The sequence below is a fragment of the Lynx rufus genome, unplaced genomic scaffold, assembly GCF_022079265.1.
Source record: "Lynx rufus isolate CCGP_SWC_20201006 ecotype Redwood Valley unplaced genomic scaffold, mLynRuf1.p SCAF_10, whole genome shotgun sequence".
NCBI lineage: Eukaryota > Metazoa > Chordata > Mammalia > Carnivora > Felidae > Lynx > Lynx rufus.
Genome location: NW_025814824.1, coordinates 31,696,590 through 31,716,774, shown reverse-complemented (window position 1 = coordinate 31,716,774; position 20,185 = coordinate 31,696,590). Strand labels below are relative to the sequence as shown.

Below are 20,185 nucleotides of genomic sequence, written 5' to 3'. Positions count from 1 at the left end.
TTCTGGGTTTTTTAGTCCAGTTTTAAACTTTAGAACAGTATAATTTTAAGTAATATTGCAAATAAACTAAATTTTATAGATTTTAATTTTTGCATTACAGAGACACCTACGTGTAAAGATAGGTACTTAGGTAATACAGTCTTTTATTTTTAGGAATTGTCTGTATGTAGGCCAAGTGGGACAGCATTGTGTGGAAGAAGGGATTTTAACATTCAGAAGACCTAGAATTCTAGCTGAAAGTCTGCCTCTGTCTACAGGCACTTCCCTGTGTTTCACTGAGTCTATGTTCTCCTCCTTCCCTTTAGCTTTAATAATTTCATCCTAGAAGAAACACAGTAGTTGTTCTCAGTTTTGCCTTTTTGTATATGTAAATAAAGCTGATCAGTCAGAAAAGCTATTGCTAGCTTTTAGTTAATGACCTGATTTAAATTCGGGAAATTTGATATTATATATCAAATATATATCAAATATATATTTGATTTTATATAAATTTTTACATTAGACCTAAGTTAAGGCAGATGGTTACCATCTCTAACTTCTTTTAAAAATTCATAACTTTTTTCTCTTTATATTAGTTTCATTGTATACTGTGACACTCCAAGACCACCACTAGGTAGGAGGGGACACGTTATATTAATTCCATTTGGTTTCTGTTGACCAAAGAAGATGGTTAATGAAACAGGCAGTGTGAGTTTCTTTTTTACTGTCAAGTGGTTAAATCACCTTACCTAAAATACCAGTCCCAGTGCAGTGATTCTGAACTTTTTTAAATGTGTATCCCCTTTTGGTAAACATAAAAACTGTGGACACACATACCCCATGACAGGATATAGTGATATCCTTTATTGAGGTCATTGTATTCTTTACATGTATCTTCTAGTTTTTATCACTCTTTCTATAATTTCTTTTATGAGAATAATAGACTTTTTGTTTTCCAAATATATAATAATTAAATATGCATTTTTAAATAATGAAATACCATACCATCACCACCCCAAGTTGAGAATATACAATATTAAAAAAGGGGAAGAAGGCCAAAAAACATATATAAAGTTAGAAAGCTATAGGCATTTTCAAACAGGTCAGCAGATAAGACAGAATTATATGAAAGTTAGAATTCTATTCTCTGATTAATATTTATGATCCCTTCTCTGTATATATAGTTGGATAGTTCAGTAATATATTTTCTGGACATTAGATTAATTACAATTTAGTAATCAAAATCAAAAGATAAAATTCTCCTAATCTTTTTTAATGTCTTTTCTACAAAAATTAATGCTGTAATTTAATAGAGACACAAACACAGCTGACAAGTGTCTTAAAATAATGACATTCAGCTACACAGACTCCTATTCCTTTGCCTCACCTACCTAGTCTCAAGGTCCCACAATACTGCTCGTCCTTCTACATTCCCCACACCATCACCACTACACTAATCCAGATAGAAGCCATACTACCCAGGTTCATTCTGCATCTGCCATTCTTCCCCCATATAACCCTCAGTTACAAAAACTTCAGAATGCCTGGTGCTCTCGGGGTGCCTGGGTGGCTCAGTCACTTAAATGTCTGATTTTAGCTCAGGTAATGATCTCGTGATTCCTAAGTTTGAGCCCCACGCTGGGCTCTGTGCTGACAGCTCAGAGCCTGGAGCCTGCTTCAGATTCTGTGTCTCCCTCTCTGTCTCTCTCTCTGTCTCTCTCTCTCTCTCTCTCTCTCTCTCAAAAATAAATAAAAATTATAAAGAAATTGAATTATAAAGAAAAATTGAAAGAAAGAGAATGCCTGGTGCTCTCTAGTCTTTTAACACTTTTCCAATTAAGTATACCACAAAGATGATAGTCTCCCTTCATTACTCATGCCTTTCGTCTTTCTGCTTCTATTCTTACCATTTCATTTTTGAGCCAAGTAGTAGTTAAAAAGTTGAGAAATAATGCTGTTGTATGCCCTGTTAAAGAAAAAAAAAAAAAAAAAGAATCTCTATCTTTTTTTTTTTTTTTTTTTTAACTGAGAGTACTACCTCATTCCACAAAGGATTTAGGGTGACTGTCTGTCATCTGCCTTTTCATCTTCCTCATTTACCTCTCCCTAAATAAAAGTATTGTTTATTGTTTAATAGTTTTGTTTTCATGGGTTAGAATAAGCACTTTATACTATCTTCTAACCCCCTTTTTTTTTGAGAAAATAAACTTTTGAGATATAACTTACTGTTGAGTCCTTTGAGAAAGCATTTGACAAGAAGAAAAGTCTGTCTAGTTTATTATATGAAATATAATTGATATAATATATCATATAAATGATTGATACAATTGATATAATAATGATTGATATAATATATAAACGATATATGAAATAATTACTTTCCTTGAAATTTTTTCACAGTAGTCTGATTTGTCATGTCATTAAAAAGATAAGGGTTAATCATTGAGCCTAGGTTCCATACTCATTATGTGCACACATATAATCCCAAATCTTCCTACTTTTCTAATAAACAGTTCCCTTCCAAGATATAAAAACCTCAGAAGCAAAAATGTACTTGTTTATTTCTACAGGCATAAATATTCTGTTGGAGTAGGAACTACACTATTCATCATTTATGTTTGTGACTAAAATTTCACATACATAGATAAATTTCACATTTCAGTAAGTGGCTGAAATGTTGACGGTATATATATATATATATATATATATATATATATATGTATATATATATATATATATATATATAATTGGGAAATTTATGCACAGATTCAGAATACATTTTGCTTTAGGATGTGGTTATTTTTCTGCCGTAGTGTTCTACCTATGTGGTAAATTAACTCAATAGTTGCTATGAGATGAAGTCTAATTTTTGCATGTTAATTGTGATCCACAATATATATAGTTGTGTATTTTTTGTTACAAAAGAAAAAAATGAGTGGTCTGTATGGTATATGAATTATATCTCAACAAAAAAAAGAAATACCACATGGTTATAGAGCAGCAAATGATGAAGATGGTAGTGATGATGATGATGATGAAGATGGTGATGGTGATAGGTATACACTAACATTGTGGAAAAGGAGGGAGTTGACTACCTAACGATATAACTTCTGTAACCTTATTGTTCCTATGGTATTTGAATAATTTTATGGGTACTGGTGAAGTGTATCTTTACTAATGGTTTTTATAACCTATGTCATTGAATTTATGCAATACAGCTTTAAAGAGTAGACATGTAGAGTAGAGTGATGTAGTAGATAGAGTAGAGTGATGTAGTTCTAAGAACTTGTACTTCAACATAAGGTAGATCTGGATTCAAGTCATAGGACCATAAACAAGTCATTTAATCTCTCGGCCTTAGTTTCATTTGTTAAGTGAGACTAAAAAGGCACATACATTAGAAAGGTTTTCATGACACTAAAGTGCATGTGTACTCTCATGGTCATTCAACCCCTCCATTCTTTCCCCTCCTTCTCTTCCTCACTTTCCTCCTCCTTTTCCCTCCCTCCTTTTCCCCTTCTAGATAGAGATACAGATAGATAGAAATAGAGATAGATATATGAGTTAAATACTTTGGATAATACTTAACAAATGGAGAGGGGGTGTCAGTAATTATTAACTCAGTGTAGCTGTAGCATTATAGTGTTGAAAATTATGACCACTTATCTGTTTGTCTGTGCTGGAAATATTTTTAAGTAAAAATAATTGTAAAACTTCCTAAGGAAGTTTGTTAAGACTGTGCTTGAATATAACAATCCTGACTTTTTTCTCTTTTTTCCCACTCTTTGGGATAATTACAAAAACTTTACAGAAGTGAACCATACCATTTACATATTTAGTGAATTTTTATGAATGTTTGTATTTTTACATGTATTTAGAAATGACTTATTAAAATATTTACAGTTGACCCAATTAAAAACTTAAAAAAAAATTTTGTCTCCTTGTTTGATTAAATAGGTTTTAGATTTCTCTAGTAGAATTGAGAATCTTTAAAATATTATAAATTTATTACAGAATATTTTTCCTTTCTGCAACCTTCTAAAAAAGATATACTCATTTGATGAGTATTGGTGTTTTGTTTTGTGTTTTACTCAGAAAATAAGGCTTGACATTTACTTTTAGATTAAATCTAAAGGATTTACTTTAATATTGTGTTTTTAGGGCAAATGGTATCATCGGAGGCAAGCTGTAAAAGAATTGCATGGTACATTGATACGTCTTTTAAATGAGTTGCTGCCATGGGAACCAAAGTTGATGAAAGCTTTTCAAAGAAACAGGTACTTTGAGCTTTATAACGTTTTACTTATTTTAGGGCTCTTAACTTGTGATTATGGGAAGATGTTCTGGAATCATTTGGTATTTTTCCATTGATTTATAATTCAACAGTTATTTTTGAGTGCCTGCTGTGTGCAAGGCACTTCTAAGCCCTGAAAAAGTAGTGCTGTTTAAACAGAACCCTACTATCTTGTAAAAATGAAACTGTACCTATTAAATAACTCCCCATTTTCCTTTCCACCCACCCCTCACAACCACCATTCTACTTTGTCTATATGATTTGACTGCTCTTAAGTACCTCATGTAATGCACAGCATTTATATTTTTGTGTTTTTGTGACTATCTTCTTTCACTTAGTATAATATTGTCGAGGTTCATTCACGTTGTAGCATATGTCAGAATTTCCTTCCTTTTTAAGGCTCAGTATTTCATTGTGTGTGTATACCATTTTGCTTATTTGTCAGTGCTGATGCTTGGGTGGTTTTCATGTTTTAGCTATTATGAATAATGTTGCTAAGAACATGGGTGCACAAATATCTCTTCAAGATACTGCTTTCACTTCTTTTGGGTATATACTTAGAAGTGGAATTGCTGCATCATATGGTAATTCTATTTTTATTTTATTTTATTTGTTTTGTTTTGTTTTTATTTATTTGTTTATTTAAATTCAGGTAGTTAACATAAAGTGTAGTATTGGTTTCAGGAGTACAACCCAGTGATTCATCAATTACATATATATCACCCAGTGCTCATCGCAACAAGTGCCCTCCTTAATGCCCATCCCCCACCCATGGCTCCTCCATGAACCCTCAGTTTGTTCTTTGTATTTAAGAGTCTCTTATGGTCTGCCTCCCTCTCTGTTTTTACTGTATTTCATTTTTCTTTCCCTTCCCCTGTGTTGATCTTGTTTGTTTCTTAAATTCCACATAAGAATGAAATCATATGATATTTATCTTTCTCCGACTGACTTATTTCAGCATATTCAGTGGATTTAGCATAATACACTCTAGTTCCATCCATGTTGTTGCAAATGGCAAGATTTCATTCTTTTTGATCACTGAGTAATATTCCACCACACACACACATACACACACACACACACACACACACACACAGATACACACACACACACACACATCTTCTTTATCCATTTATTAGTTGATGGACATTTGTATTTGGGCTCTGTCCATAATTTGGCTGTCGTTGATAGCACTGCTATAAACTTTGGGGTGCGTGTGCCCCTTTGAATCAACATTTTCATATCCTTTGGATAAATACCCAGTAGTGCAATGCTGGGTTGTAGGGTAGTTTTATTTTTAATTTCTTAAGGAACCACCATACTCTTTTCCAAGTGACTGTACAGTTTTCCATTCCCACCAACAATGCACAAGGATCCCAATTTCTCCACATCCTCACCAACATTTGTTATTTTCTGGGGTTTTTTTTGTTTTTTTGTTTTTTTGTTTTTTTTGGTTTTTTTGTTTTTTTTTTACTAGTAACCATTCTAATGAGCACTAGGTGGTATATTTTTGTACTTTTGATTTGTATTTACCTAATGATTAATAATATTGAAATAAAATGGGTATCTTTTCATGTGCTTATTGGTTACTTACATATCTTTGGAGAAATGGCTATTTAAGTTTTTTGCCCATTTTTGAATCTGCTTGTTGATTTATGTTGATTTTTAGGAATTCCTTGTATATTCTGGCTATTAATCCCTTATTGGGTATATGATTTGCAAATGTTTCCCTCCATTCTGTGTGTTATCTTTCTGTTTTGTTGATAGTGCCTTTGATGAGCAATTTTTGAAGTTTTTCATGAGGTCCAGTTTGTCTTTTTTTGTTGTTGCCTCTGCCTTTGGTGTAATTCCCAAGAAATTATTATTAAGTTTAGTAGTAAGGTTTGAAACCAGGAAGTGTGAGCACTCCAACTTTGTTTTTATTTTTCAAGGTTGTTTTGGCTCAAGTCCCTTGAGATGCCATACGAGTTTTAGAATAGGTTTTTCTATTTCTGTAACAAATATAATTGGGATTTTGATAGGGATTGCCTTGAATCTGTAGAGCCCATTGGGTAGTATTGACATCTTAAAAATATTAAGTCTTCTAATCCATAAACATGGATGTGTTTCCATTTATTTATGTCATCTTTAATCTCTCTCTCCAGTGTTTTGTACTTTTCATTGTACAGGTCTCTCACATCCTTGATTAATTCCTAAGTGTTTTATTCTTTTTTATGCTATTAAAAATGGAATTGTTTTAAGATGCTTTTCAGATTGATCATTGTTACTGTATAGAAATGCAACTGATTCTTGCGTGTTGACTTTGTATCCTGCTACTTTGCTAAACTCATTTAGTTAGTTCTAACAATTTTTTTTGTGGCTCTGTAGGGTTTGCTGCATGTAAGATCATGTTGTTTGTGAAAAGATTATTCTTTTCAATTTGGATGCCTTTTCTTTTTCCTGCGTAATGCTTGGTCTAGAACTTCTTTTTTTTTTTTTTAATGTTTATTATTTTTGAGAGAGACAGAGACAGAATGCGAGTGGGTTAAAGGCAGAGAGAGAGGGAGACACAGAATCGGAAGCAGGCTCCAGGCTCTGGGCTCTCAGCACAGAGCCCAATGCAGGGCTCAAACTCACAAGCCGTGAGATCATGACCTGCGCTAAAGTCGGACACTCAACCAACTGAGCCACCCAGGCACCCCTTGGTCTAGAACTTCTAGTCCTGTGTTGAATAGAAGTAGCAAAAGTGAGTATCTTTGCCTTCTACCCAAACTTAGAAGGAAAAGATTTCAGTCTTTCATCATTGAGTGTGATGTTCACTATGGGTTTTCCTTATGTCTTTTCTTATATTGAGATAGCTTCCTTCTATTTGTTGAGTGTTTCTATCATGAAAGAATGATGAATTTTGTCAAATGCTTTTTCTGCAGTGATTGAGATGATCATGTGGTTTCTTTGCTTTCTTGTGTCAATGTGGTATGTTACATTAATCAGTTTTCATACGTTGAACTGTCCTTGCATTCTAGCAATAAATCCCATTTGTTCAGGTCCTTTCAGTATGCTGCAGAATTCCATTTGCTTATATTTTGTTGAGGATTTCTGCATCAGTGTTTATAAGAGATACTGGTCTGGGGGAGCATGGGAACAATGGCAGAGTAGGAGGATCCTGAGCTCACACCATCCCATGTTTACAGCTAGATATCATCCACCCAAGTCAATAAATCAGAGAGCAATCTGAAGACTGGCAGACCAAACTCCACAACTAAATATAGAGAAGAAGCTGCATCTGAAAGTTTAGGGAAGTCCAAAATGTAGAGGGAGGCTGCCAAAATGTGGAGGGAGGCTGCCAGCAGGAGGGAAAGGGCTGTGTACACAGAGAGGGTGAAGAAACAGGTACTTCTGCCAGGGAGTTCACAATGGGGAAGACTAATCCCCATAATGTTTGGCTTTAAAAACCAGAGGGGCTGAATTCCATGAGTTTGTAAAACCAGTGGGAATTGGAGCCTGGAGCTTTAAAAGTCTGCTGACTAAGCACTGGGTGAGCCAGGAGGGTAAGTGATAGCTGCTGGGTTCCTGCCTTTAAAGAGATAACAGCCTGTGCAGAGAGGCAACATAAAAACAGCAGTTTACACAACGCCAGGGGCAAACAGGAAACAGATCTGTTCATACTGATTTTAGACTTGGTGAACTTTTTTCAAAATGAGGAAGCTGGCAGGCACCATTTTCCTCCCTGACCCTCAGGATAAACATAGAACCAGCTATAGGAGACAAAGCTGCACAGATACCAGCACTCAGGGCAAGTTTTGTTAAAGTTGCATAGGTACCCTGCCCAGACTCCAGGTGCATATCTGCTGCTGCAGGCCATGCCCAGCCATCATCTTGCGCCCAGACCAGCTTCACATCCCCCACAGCCATAGCGCTTTGAGAGATCCTGCAGAGGACTAGTGGCCCAATATAATTTCGCTAACACCGATTGCCCACTTCCAGGTTCCCTGGTGAGCTCTCCCCTCTTAGAGCTGGTCGGCCTGAGTCCCACTAATACCACAGAGTAAGCATAGCCCACAACAGGCAGAGGGTCAGCGCAGACGACTGCTCTGAAAGGAAAAGTGATTTGGACATTACAGTAAGGCATAAGCAATACACATAGGATATTCTCCTGAAGTGCCAGGTTCTGGTGAATAGGGGACACTGCACTTCAGGACACTCCAGAACCTCCTCTTCATAAAGTCACTTCTTTCAAGAGCAGAAGACATAGATAGCTGCTTTTCTTAACACAGAGAAACAGACCCAGAGAGGCAGACAAAATGAGTAGACAGAGATTCTTATCCCAGATGAAAGAACAGGACAAGGCCACAGCCAGAGATCTAAGCCAAACAGATATAAGTAATATGCCTGATAGAGAATTTAAAGCAGTGATCATAAGGATACTCAGTGGACCTGAGAAGAGAGTGGAAGACATGAGTGAGACCCTTAATACAGAGATAAGGAATAATAAAGCAGAAATAAAGGGCTCAATTAGAAGCAAGAAAAATCTCAACCTAACCTTACATCTAAGGGAGTGAGAAAAAGAACAACAAACAAACAATTAAAATTGATAGAAGTCTAGTCAGGTTTATCAGGGAAAAAACAGAAAGAACTCAAATAAAATCACAAATGAGAGAGGAGAAATAACAGCCAACATCACAGAAGTACAAATAATTATAAGAAAATATTATGAAAAACTGCATGCCAACAAATTGGACAACCAAGAAGAAATGGATAAATTCCTAGAAACCTATAAACTACCAAAACTGAAACAGGAGGATATAGAAGATTTGAACAGGCTGATAACCAGGAAAGAAATTGAATGAATAATCAAAAAATTTCCAACAAAAAAACTCCAGGACTAGATGACTTCATAGGTGAATTCTACCAAATATTTAAAGAAGAATTAATACCTGTTTTACTCAAACTATTCCAGGGCACAGAAAAGGAAGGAAAACTTCCAAATTCATTCTATGAGGCCAGGATTACCCTGATAACAAAACCAGATAGACACACCACTAAAAAAGATAACTACAGGCCAATATCCCTGATTGACATATATGCAAAAATCCTCAACAGATACTGACAAACCAAATTCAACAGTATATTAAGAAGATCATTCACCAGAAACAAATGTGATTTATTCCTAGGTTGTAGTGGTAGTTTAATAGTTGCAAACCAGTCAACGTAATATACCACATCAATAAGAGAAAAGATAAGAACCATAGGATCATTTCAGTAGATGCAGAAAAAGCATTTGACAAAATACAACATCATTCGTGGTAAAAAACCTTCAACAAATTTTTCTCCCTAAGGTCAGAAACAAGATAAGGATGTCCATTCTCACCACTTATTCAACATAGTACTGAAAGTCCTAGCCACAGCGGTCTCAGACAACAAAAATAAATAAAAGGCATCTAAACTGGCAAGGAAGAAGTAAAACATTCATTATTTGCAGATGACATGATACTATATATAGAAAGCCCAAAAACTCCACTAAAAAAAAACTAGAACTGCTAAACAAATTTAGTAAAGCCACAGGATACAAAATCAATATACAGAAATCTGTTGCATTTCTATACACCAATAATGAAGCAGCAGAAAGAGAAATTGAGGAATCAATCCCATTTACAATTACACCAAAAATAATAAGATACCCAGGAATAAACCTAACCAAAGAGGTAAAAGACCTGTACTCTGAAATCTATAAAACAGTGATGAAAGAAATTGAAGACACCAAGAAATGGAAAGACATTCCATGCCCAAGGATTGGAAGAACAAGTACTGTTAAAATGTCTGTACTTCAAAAAGCAATTTACACCTTTAATGCAATCCCAATCAAAATACCAATAACATGTTTTACAGACCTAGAACAGGCAACCCTAAAATTGCATGGAACCACAAAATATTCTGAATAGCCAAAACAGTCTTGAAAAAGGAAAACAAAACTGGAGGCATCACAATTCTGGACTTCAAGTTATATTAACAAAGCTATAGTAATCAAAACAGTATTTATTGTACTGACACAAAAATAGACACATAGATCAATGGAATGGTATTGAAATGGAAATGAACCCACAGTTGTATGGTCAAGTAATCTTTGATAAAGCAAGAAAGAATATCCAATGGGAAAAGGATAGTCTCTTCAACAAATGGTATTGGGAAAACTGGGCAGCAACATGCAAAAGAAGGAAACTGTATTCCTTTCTTACACCATACACAAAACTAAATTCAAAGTGGATTAAGGACCTAAAGAGAAAAAATAAATTATTGGAACAACATCAAAAGACCCAAAAAGAAAAAATAAATGTTTGGGACATTAAAAAACCTAAAAAGAAAAAATAAATTATTGGGACAACATCAAAATAAAAAGCTTCTGCACAAGGAAGGAAACAGTCAACAAAACTAAAAGGCAACCTACTAAATAAGAGAAGATATTTGCAAATGACACATCTGATAAAGGGGTCGTATCCAAAATATATAAAGAACTTATACAACTCAAGAACTTACACAACTCAACACCCAAAAAACAAATAACCCAGTTAACAGTAGGCAGAAGACATGAACAGACATTACTCCAAAGAAGACATCCAGATAGCAAAGAGACATATGAAAAGATGTTCATCATCCCTTACCTTCAGGGAAATGCAAATCAAAACTACAATGAGATATTGCCCCACACCTGTCACAATGGCTAAAATCAACAGCATAAGATACAACAGGTGTTGACGAGGTTGCAGAGAAAGGGAAACCCTCTTACAGTGTCAGTGGGAGCAGGTACTGTTGAAAACAGTATGGAAGCTCCTCAGAAAGTTAAAAATGATGATCCAGCAATGGCACTACTGGGTATTTACCCAAAGGATACAAGAACACTAATTCAAAGTGATACAGGCATCCCTATGTTATAGCAACATTATTTACAGTAGCAAAGATACAGAAGCATCCCAGGTGTTCACTAATTGATGAATGGATAAAGAAGAAGTGGCATATAGATATAGATATAGATATAGATATAGATATAGATATAGATAGATAGATATATACACACACATACATACATACAATGGAATATTATTCAGCCATAAAAGAAGAAGGAAATCTTGTCATTTGCAGTAACATGGATGGAGCTAGAGAGTATAATGCTAATCAAACTGTCAGAAAAAGACAAATACCATATGATTTCACTCATGTGGAATTTAAGAAACAAAATAAGCAAAGGAGAAATCTATCTATATCTATATATCTACATCTATATAGAGAGAGAGATGGACCAGGAAACAGACTCAACTATAGAGAAAAATTGATGGTTACTACATGGGAGGAGAGTAGAGGATGGGTTAAAAATGTGATGGCGATTATGGAGTGCACTTGTAGTGATGGGCACCAGGATGAAGTATTGAATTGTTGAAGCACTATATTGTACATCTTAACTAATATAACACTAAATTGTTAACTAACTGGAATTAAAGTGTGACAAAAAAGAAAAAAAAAGAGATACTTGTCTAGTTTTTTTTGTAGTGTCCTTGTCAGGCTTTGGCATTAGCGTCATGCTGGCCTCAAAGAATGAATTAGGAAGTTTTTCTTACTTTTCAGTTTTTTGGGGGAAAAGTATGCAAAAGAAAGGTATTAGTTCTTAAATGTTGGTAGATTTCACCAGTGAGTGCATTAGATCCAAACTTTTCTGTGTTGAGAGACTTTTGAATTAATGATTCATTCTCCTTTAATAGTTATAGGCATATTCAGATTTTCTGTTTCCTTGTAACTTAATCCTGGTAGGTTTTTGATTTTAGAAATTTGTCTGTTTCATCTAAATTATCCAATTTGGTGGCATACAATTTTTCATAACATTCTAATTATTATTTTTATGGGATTGGTTGTAATGGCCCCACTTTTATCTCTGATTTTCCTAATTTGAGTCTTCTCTCTTTTTTTTTTTTCTAAGTTGATCTAGATAAAGATTTGTTAATTTTGTTGATCTTTTAAAAGAAGGAAATTTTGGTTTCATTGATTTTTCTCTATTGTTGTTCTATTCTCTATATTGTTTACCTCTGATATCTTAGTTCCTTCCTTCCATTAGCTTTAGGTTTAGTTTGTTTTTCTTTTTTGAATTTCTAAAGTTATAAAGTTAGGTCGTTGATTTGAGATGTTTCTTGTTTTTTAGTGTAAACATTTCTTTATAGCTCTAAATTTCCCCCTTAGCACTGTTTTTTTTCCCCACTGTGTCCCATCGTTTTACTATGTTGTGTTTTCATTTCCATTTATGTATAAGTATTTTCCAGGGTTTTTTTAATAATTTCTTCTTTAATCCATTAGTTGTTTAATAGTGTGTTATTGGGGCGCCTGGGTGGCGCAGTCGGTTAGGCGTCCGACTTCAGCCAGGTCACGATCTCGCGGTCCGTGAGTTCGAGCCCCGCGTCGGGCTCTGGGCGGATGGCTCAGAGCCTGGAGCCTGTTTCCGATTCTGTGTCTCCCTCTCTCTCTGCCCCTCCCCCGTTCATGCTCTGTCTCTCTCTGTCGCAAAAATAAATAAACGTTGAAAAAAAAAATTAAAAAAAAAAAGTGTGTTATTAAATTTCCACAAATTTGCGGATTTTCCAGTTTTCCTTCTATTATTGATTTCTGACTTCATCTGTGGTGTACATTCTCGGAAGAAACAGACAAGCTCAAAATGTCAGTTAGTGATATGTACTATGAAGAAAATTAAATTACGGTAAGGAGAATAGGAAATGCCTGGTTTGGATGAGATGATGATTGCTCTTTTGTAGGGTGTCAGGGAAAGCTTCCCTGATGAGTTGATATTCAGAGACCTGAAATAAATGAGGAAGAGAGCCACATGGATATCTGAAGGAAAAGAAGATGCAGAAGCCCTAAGGTTGGCCTCATATTTGGCATGTAGAAGAAATGCAAAGGTTCACAGGTGTATCCAGAGCTGAGTGAGTGAGGATTAAAAGGCTAAGAGTCAAGATATCAGAGAAGTATAGGGAACAGTATCCAGATCATGTAAGTCTTAATGGACTTTTGTTTTTACTCTGAAATAAGACACCATTGAATGGTTTTAAGCAGAGGAAGGACCTGATCTGACTTATGTTTTAAAGCACTCACACTACCTGTCATGCTGAGATTAGTGTAGTGGGATGACAGGGAAATCAGTTACAAAAAGCAATAATCCAGGCAAAAACAAAAACAAAAACGATGATGGCTTGGAACAGGATAGTGGTTACTAGTCTGTAACCCTCTTAAGGAGTTTCCCTGGTATAATCTGAAACTGGTGTCTGTATTCAGAGGGCAGGGAGAGACCAAAGGAAGAAACAGGCCACTCCAGGTGCGTAGGTGGCGGGTTGAGTAAGTAAAAGGAAATTACATTTGATAAGGCTTTTCTTGAGCAGCAGCAAGACAAATGGATCTCTGCACCTGCCCACCAGATCTTAAAAGTTCATATAAGGAGGCCTTACTTAGATGCAATCACATATATATCGTGTAGGTATTTTCAACATCACATCACTATCTCAAGGCTGTGTTCTTGGAGCAGTCTCTGGGGGGCAGGAAAGGCAAGTAGAACCTGCATTCCAAGGGTGGGGGAAGGAATGAGAAGCCTTTGAGTGCCTGGGTCCAACTCTTGGGTCAATTGGTGGTCACCTGTTTTTCATGATTCTCCTTAACAGCTATTCAGATGGCAAGGGGTGGTTGGATTCTGGATGTATCTTGAAAGTAGGATAGGTAGAATTTTCTTAAACATTGGATATAAAGTGTCAAAAAAAAAAAAAGAGGAAGAGTAAAAAGATGATGTTCTATTTTTGGTCTAAACTGGAATAATGGAATTGCCATTAATTTAGATAAGGGAAACTAAAGGAGTAGCAGGTTTGCAGGGCAGGGATTCAGGAGTTTGGATTTCAACATGTGAAGTTTGATATGATTTTTAGACATCTAATTGGGCTTAATTGAGTAGACAGTTTAGTGTATGAGTCCCTGTTCAAGGGAATAAACCAGACTGGAGGCATAAATTTAGGGTTGTCAGGATATAGATTATATTTAAGCTATGAGACTGGTAGAAATCACCTAGAATGTGAGCATAGAGAAAAAGACTGGGCCCTGGGGCATTCCAACATTTAGAGATGGTGGAGAGGAATAGGACTCAGCAGAAGAGACTGAGAAGGAATGTTCAGTAAGGTAGGATAACCAAGAGAAAGCGGGGTGTCTTGGAAGCCAGGTAAAGAAAATAATTTCAAAAAGGAGGGCTGCTTGTGATAGATTGAAAAAGATGAGGCCTGAGAATTAATTTTGAATTTGGCAACATGGAAATCATTGATGACCTTGATCAGCTGTGTTGGTAAAGTAGTGGGTAAAAGTCATAGAAGTCTGTTCAAGAGAATTAGGGGAGAGGAAGTTTTATCATAAAGTGGAGCAGATAAATAGGGCAGTAGCTGGAAGGACAAGTTGCAGTCAAGAGAAGGTGCTTTGGTTTTTTGTTGTTGTTTGTTTTAATTAATGGGGAAATAACTTTCTGTATACTGGTAAAAATGATCTAATAAGCAAAAATGGACTCAGGGAAAGGAAGAGACATTTGGTAGAATGATATCATTGGATAGATGAGAGAGGATGCATAAATGGAGGCATTAGCTTAAATAGGAAGACAGAATATGAGTACAAATGAAGGTTATAAGTGGCAGATGAGATAAGAGCATATGAAAGTTCTTGTCTGCTTCTATTTTCTTCTTCTTTTTTTAATGTTTGTTTATTTTTGAGAGACAGAGAGAGAGACAGACAGACCGTAAGCAGGGGAGGGTCAGAGAAAAGGAAACAGAATCCGAAGTAGGCTCCAGGGTCTGAGCTGTCAGTACAGAGCCCGACGCAGGGCTTGAACTCACAAAGTCAGATGCTTAATGGACTGAGCCACTCAGGTGCCCCAGCTTCTATTTTCCCTGTAAATAAAATAAAACAAAACAGCTGAGACAAAGAAGAGGGCTGAGAAGGGAGGAATTTCATACAACCCCCATGAAGATATTTCTAAAAGGAGATTAATTTTACAATTATTCTATGTGCCACACATACTGTGAGGTAAGTACTATTATTATCCCCATTATACAAAAAAGTAAACTGATGCTAGAAAGTTTAAGGTGCTAGGAGCCTGGGTGGCTCAGTTGGTTAAGCATCTGACTCTTAACTTTGGCTCAGAGCATGATCTCACAGTCATGAGATTGAGCCCTGCATCAGGTTGTGTCTGAGCGAGGAGCCTGTTTAGGATTCTCTCTCTCTCCCACTCTCTCTGCCCCTCCCCCACTTGGACGCACTCATTTGCTCTTTTTCTTTCTTTCTCTCTCTCAAAATAAATAAATAAGCTTAAAATAAAAAAGAAAGTTTAAGGAGCTTCCCCAAAGTCTCACAGCTATTAAGTGACAGAGGTGAGACTTAAGCTTCAGAATACTTAAATAAGAATTTGTAGTAAAAATAAATTGGAGAATGTATGTTCAGATCTTTTTTAATGTTTATTTATTTATTTTGAAAGTGAGAGAGAGAGAGAGCAGAGAGAGAGAGAACAGAGAGAGAGAGAGAGAGAGAGAGAGAGAGAGAGAGAGAGAGAATCCCAAGCAGGCTCTGCTGTCAGCACAGAGCTCGATGCAGGTCTCAAATCCCACAAACCTTGAGATCATGACCTGAGCCAAAATCAAGACTCGATGCTTAATGGACTGAGCCACCCAGGCACCCCCATTTCTTTTTTAAACAAAATGAAATAAGGTAAAGGTTAGTGGTAGAATAGAGAAATTCAGTTGAAAGCAAGAGGAATAATAGAGGATCTCTAAATTATGTGTCTTTGGAAATGTTTTCATCTCTCCGTTGTTTTATGGAAACATAGCTATTATATTTTTATGTGAAAAGGATCTCTGAGAGATCACTTTTCAGCTTTCTCTGTTATATATATATATATATGTGTGTGTGTGTATATGTATATATATATATATACACACATATACACACACACATATATAAAATATATATATATATTTCTTTTATATATATATAAAACTTATTGTCAAATTGGTTTCCATACAACACCCAGTGCTCATCCCAACAGGTGCCCTCCTCAATGCCCATCACCCACTTTCCCCTCCTTCCCACTCCCCATCAACCCTCACTTTATTCTGTTTTTAAGAGTCTCTTATGGTTTGCCTCCCTCCCTCTCTAACTTTTTTTCCCCCCTTCCCCTCCCCCATGGTCTTCTGTTAAGTTTCTCAGGATCCACATAAGAGTGAAAACATATGGTATCTGTCTTTCTCTGTATGACTTATTTCACTTTGCATAACACTTTCCAGTTCCATCCACATTGCTAAATGGCCAGATTTCATTCTTTCTCATTGCCAAGTAGTATTCCATTGTATATATAAACCACATCTTCTTTATCCATTCATCAGTTGATGGACATTTAGGCTGTTTCCATAATTTGGATATTGTTGGAGGTGCTGCTGTAAACATTGGGGTACAAGTTCCCCCATGGATCAGCACTCCTGTATCCCTTGGGTAAATTCCTAGCAGTGTCATTGCTGAGTCATAGGGTAGATCTGTTTTTAATTTTTTGAGGAACCTCCACACTGTTTTCCACAGCGGCTGTTTCAGTTTACATTCCCACCAACAGTGTAAGAGGGTTCCCATTTCTCCACATCCTCTCCAGCATCTATAGTGTCCTGATTTGTTCATTTTAGCCACTCTGACTGGCATGAGGTGCTATCTCAGTGTGGTTTTGATTTGTATTTCCCTGATGAGGAGTGACGTTGAGCATCTTTGGATGTGCCTGTTGGCCATCTGGATGTCTTCTTTAAAAAAGTGTCTATTTGTGTCTTCTGCCCATTTCTTCACTGGATTATTTGTTTTTTAGGTGTGGAGTTTGGTGAGTTCTTTATAGATTTTGGTTACAAGCCCTTTATTCAGTATGTCATTTGCAAATATCTTTTCCCATTCTGTTGGTTGCCTTTTAGTTTTGTTGATTGTTTCCTTTGCAATGCAGAAGACTTTTATCTTGATGAGGTCCCAATAGTACATTTTTGCTTTTAATTCCCTTGCCTTGGAGATGTGTCGAGTAAGAAATTGCTGCGGCTAAAGTCAGAGAGTTTTTTTCCTGCTTTCTCCTCTAGGGTTTTGATGGTTTCCTGTCTCACATTCAGGTCCTTCATTCATTTTCAGTTTATTTTTGTAAATAAAAATATTTCTAGTGAGATCAAAATGTTTAGATATGATTACTCTCCGGATTAAATGATGAGGGTTTTTTTTTTTTGTTACTGTACTCTGCATAAGTCAAATAATAGTGAGTACTATTTCCTAGAATTTCTTGATTAACTTTTTAAAACATTTTTTTTTTTTTTTTGAGTATAGGTAGCACACAATGTTACGGTAGTTTCAGGTGTACAATGTAGTGATTGGACGTGTTTATACATAATGGTATGCTCACCAAAAGTGTAGCTACTATCTGTCACCGTACAACACTACTACAATATCATTGACTATATTCTTTATGGTATGCCTTTTACTCTTGTGACTTATTTATTCCAAAACTAGAAACTTGTATCCCAAATTCCCTTCACCCATTTTATCCATCCCCCACACCCCTTACCCTCCAGCAACCATGAGTTTGTTCTCTGTACTTATAGGGCTTTTTTTTGTTGTTGTTATTTTGTTTATTCATTTGTTATTTTATTTTATTTTTTTTAATATGAAATTTTTGTCAAATTGGTTTCCATACAACACCCAGTGCTCATCCCAACAGGTGACCTCCTCAATACCCATCACCCACCTACCCCTCCCTCCCACCCCCAATCAACCCTCAGTTTGTTTTCAGTTTTTAGGAGTCTCTTATGTTTTGCCTCCCTCCCTCTCTAACCATTTTTTTTCCTTCCCCTCCCCCATAGTCTTCTGTTAAGTTTCTCAGGATCCACAAGGAGTGGAAACATATGGAATCTGTCTTTCTCTGTATGGCTTATTTCACTTAACATAACACTCTCCACTTCCATCCACATTGCTACAAAGGGCCGTATTTCATTCTTTCTCATTGCCACGTAGTACTCCATTGTGTATATACACCACAATTTCTTTATCCATTCATCAGTTGATGAACATTTAGGCTCTTTCCATAATTTGGCTATTGTTGAGAGTGCTGTTTAAACATTGGGGTACAAGTGCCCCTATGCATCCGTACTCCTGTATCCCTGGGGTAAATTCCTAGCAGTGCTACTGCTGGGTCATAAGGTAGGTCTATTTTTAAATTTTTGAGGAACCTCCACACTGTTCTCCAGAGTGGCTGCACCAGTTTGCATTCCCACCAACAGTGCAAGAGGGTTCCCGTTTCTCCACATCCTCTCCAGCATCTATAGTCTCCTGATTTGTTCATTTTGGCCACTCTGACTGGTGTGAGGTGATATCTGAGTGTGGTTTTGATTTGTATTTCCCTGATGGGGAGCGCTGTTGAGAATCTTTTTATGTGCTTGTTGGCCATCTAGATGTCTTCTTTAGACAAGTGCCTATTCATGTTTTCTGCCCATTTCTTCACTGGGTTATGTGGTTTTCGGGTGTGGAGTTTGGTGAGCTCTTTATAGATTTTGGATACTAGCCCTTTGTCCAATATGTCATTTGCAAATATCTTTTCCCATTCTGTCAGTTGCCTTTTAGTTTTGTTGATTGTTTCCTTTGCTGTGCAGAAGCTTTTTATCTTGATGAGGTCCCAATAGTTCATTTTTGCTTTTAATTCCCTTGCCTTTGGGGATGTGTCAAGTAAGAAATTGCTGTGGCTGAGGTCAGAGAGGTCTTTTCCTGCTTTCTCCTCTAGGGTTTTGATGGTTTTCTGTCTCACATTCAGGTCCTTTATCCATTTTGAGTTTATTTTTGTGAATGGTGTAAGAAAGTAGTCTAGTTTCATCCTTCTGCATGTTGCTGTCCAGTTCTCCCAGCACCATTTGTTAAACAGACTGTCTGTTTTCCATTGGATATTCTTTCCTGCTTTGTCAAAGATTAGTTGGCCATACTTTTGTGGGTCTAGTTCTGGGGTGTCTATTCTATTCCATTGGTCTATGTATCTGTTTTTGTGCCAAAACCATGCTGTCTTGATGATGACAGCTTTGTAGTAGAGGCTAAAGTCTGGGATTGTGATGCCTCCTGCTTTGGTCTTCTTCAAAATTATTTTGGCTATTCGGGGACTTCTGTGGTTCCATACAAATTTTAGGATTGCTTGTTCTAGCTTCAAGAAGAATACTGGTGCAATTTTATTGGGATTGCATTGCATGTATAGATAGCTTTGGGTAGTATTGACATTTTAATAATATTTATTCTTCCAGTCCATGACCACGGAATGTTTTTCCATTTCTTTATATCTTCTTCAATTTCCTTCATAACCTTTCTATAGTTTACAGCATACAGGTCTTTTATATCTTTGGTTAGGTTTATTCCCAAGTATTTTATACTTCTTGGTGCAATTGTGAATGGGATCAGATTCTTTATTTGTCTTTCTGTTGCTTCATTATTAGTGTATAAGAATGCAATTGATTTCTGTACATTGATTTTGTACCCTGCGACTTTGCTGAATTCATGTATCAGTTCTAGCAGACCTTTTGTGGAGTCTGTCGGATTTTCCATGTATAATATCATGTCATCTGCAAAAAGTGAAAGCTTGACTTCATCTTTGCCAATTTTGATGCATTTGATTTCTTCTTGTTGTCTGATTGCTGATGCTAGCACTTCCAACACTATGTTAAACAACAGCAGTGAGAGTGGACATCCCTGTCGTGTTCCTGATCTGAGGGAAAAAGCTCTCAGTTTTTCCCCATTGAGGATGATATTAGCTATGGGCTTTTCATAAATGGCTTTTATGATGTTTAAGTATGTTCCTTCTACCCCGACTTTCTCGAGGGTTTTTATTAACAAAAGATGCTGAAT

At 36.3% G+C, this 20,185-nt stretch overlaps 1 protein-coding gene across 2 annotated transcripts in view; it reads left to right on the top strand.

Annotated features, from left to right (window-relative positions):
• KIAA2026 (KIAA2026 ortholog) overlaps window positions 1-20,185 on the top strand; it is a 132,964-nt gene that overhangs the window by 100,490 nt on the left and 12,289 nt on the right. For both annotated transcript variants that reach the window (XM_047103306.1, XM_047103301.1), the window contains one exon: window positions 4,141-4,256. In XM_047103306.1, the coding sequence (XP_046959262.1) occupies window positions 4,141-4,256 (116 nt within the window). The remainder of the gene's footprint in view (window positions 1-4,140; window positions 4,257-20,185) is intronic.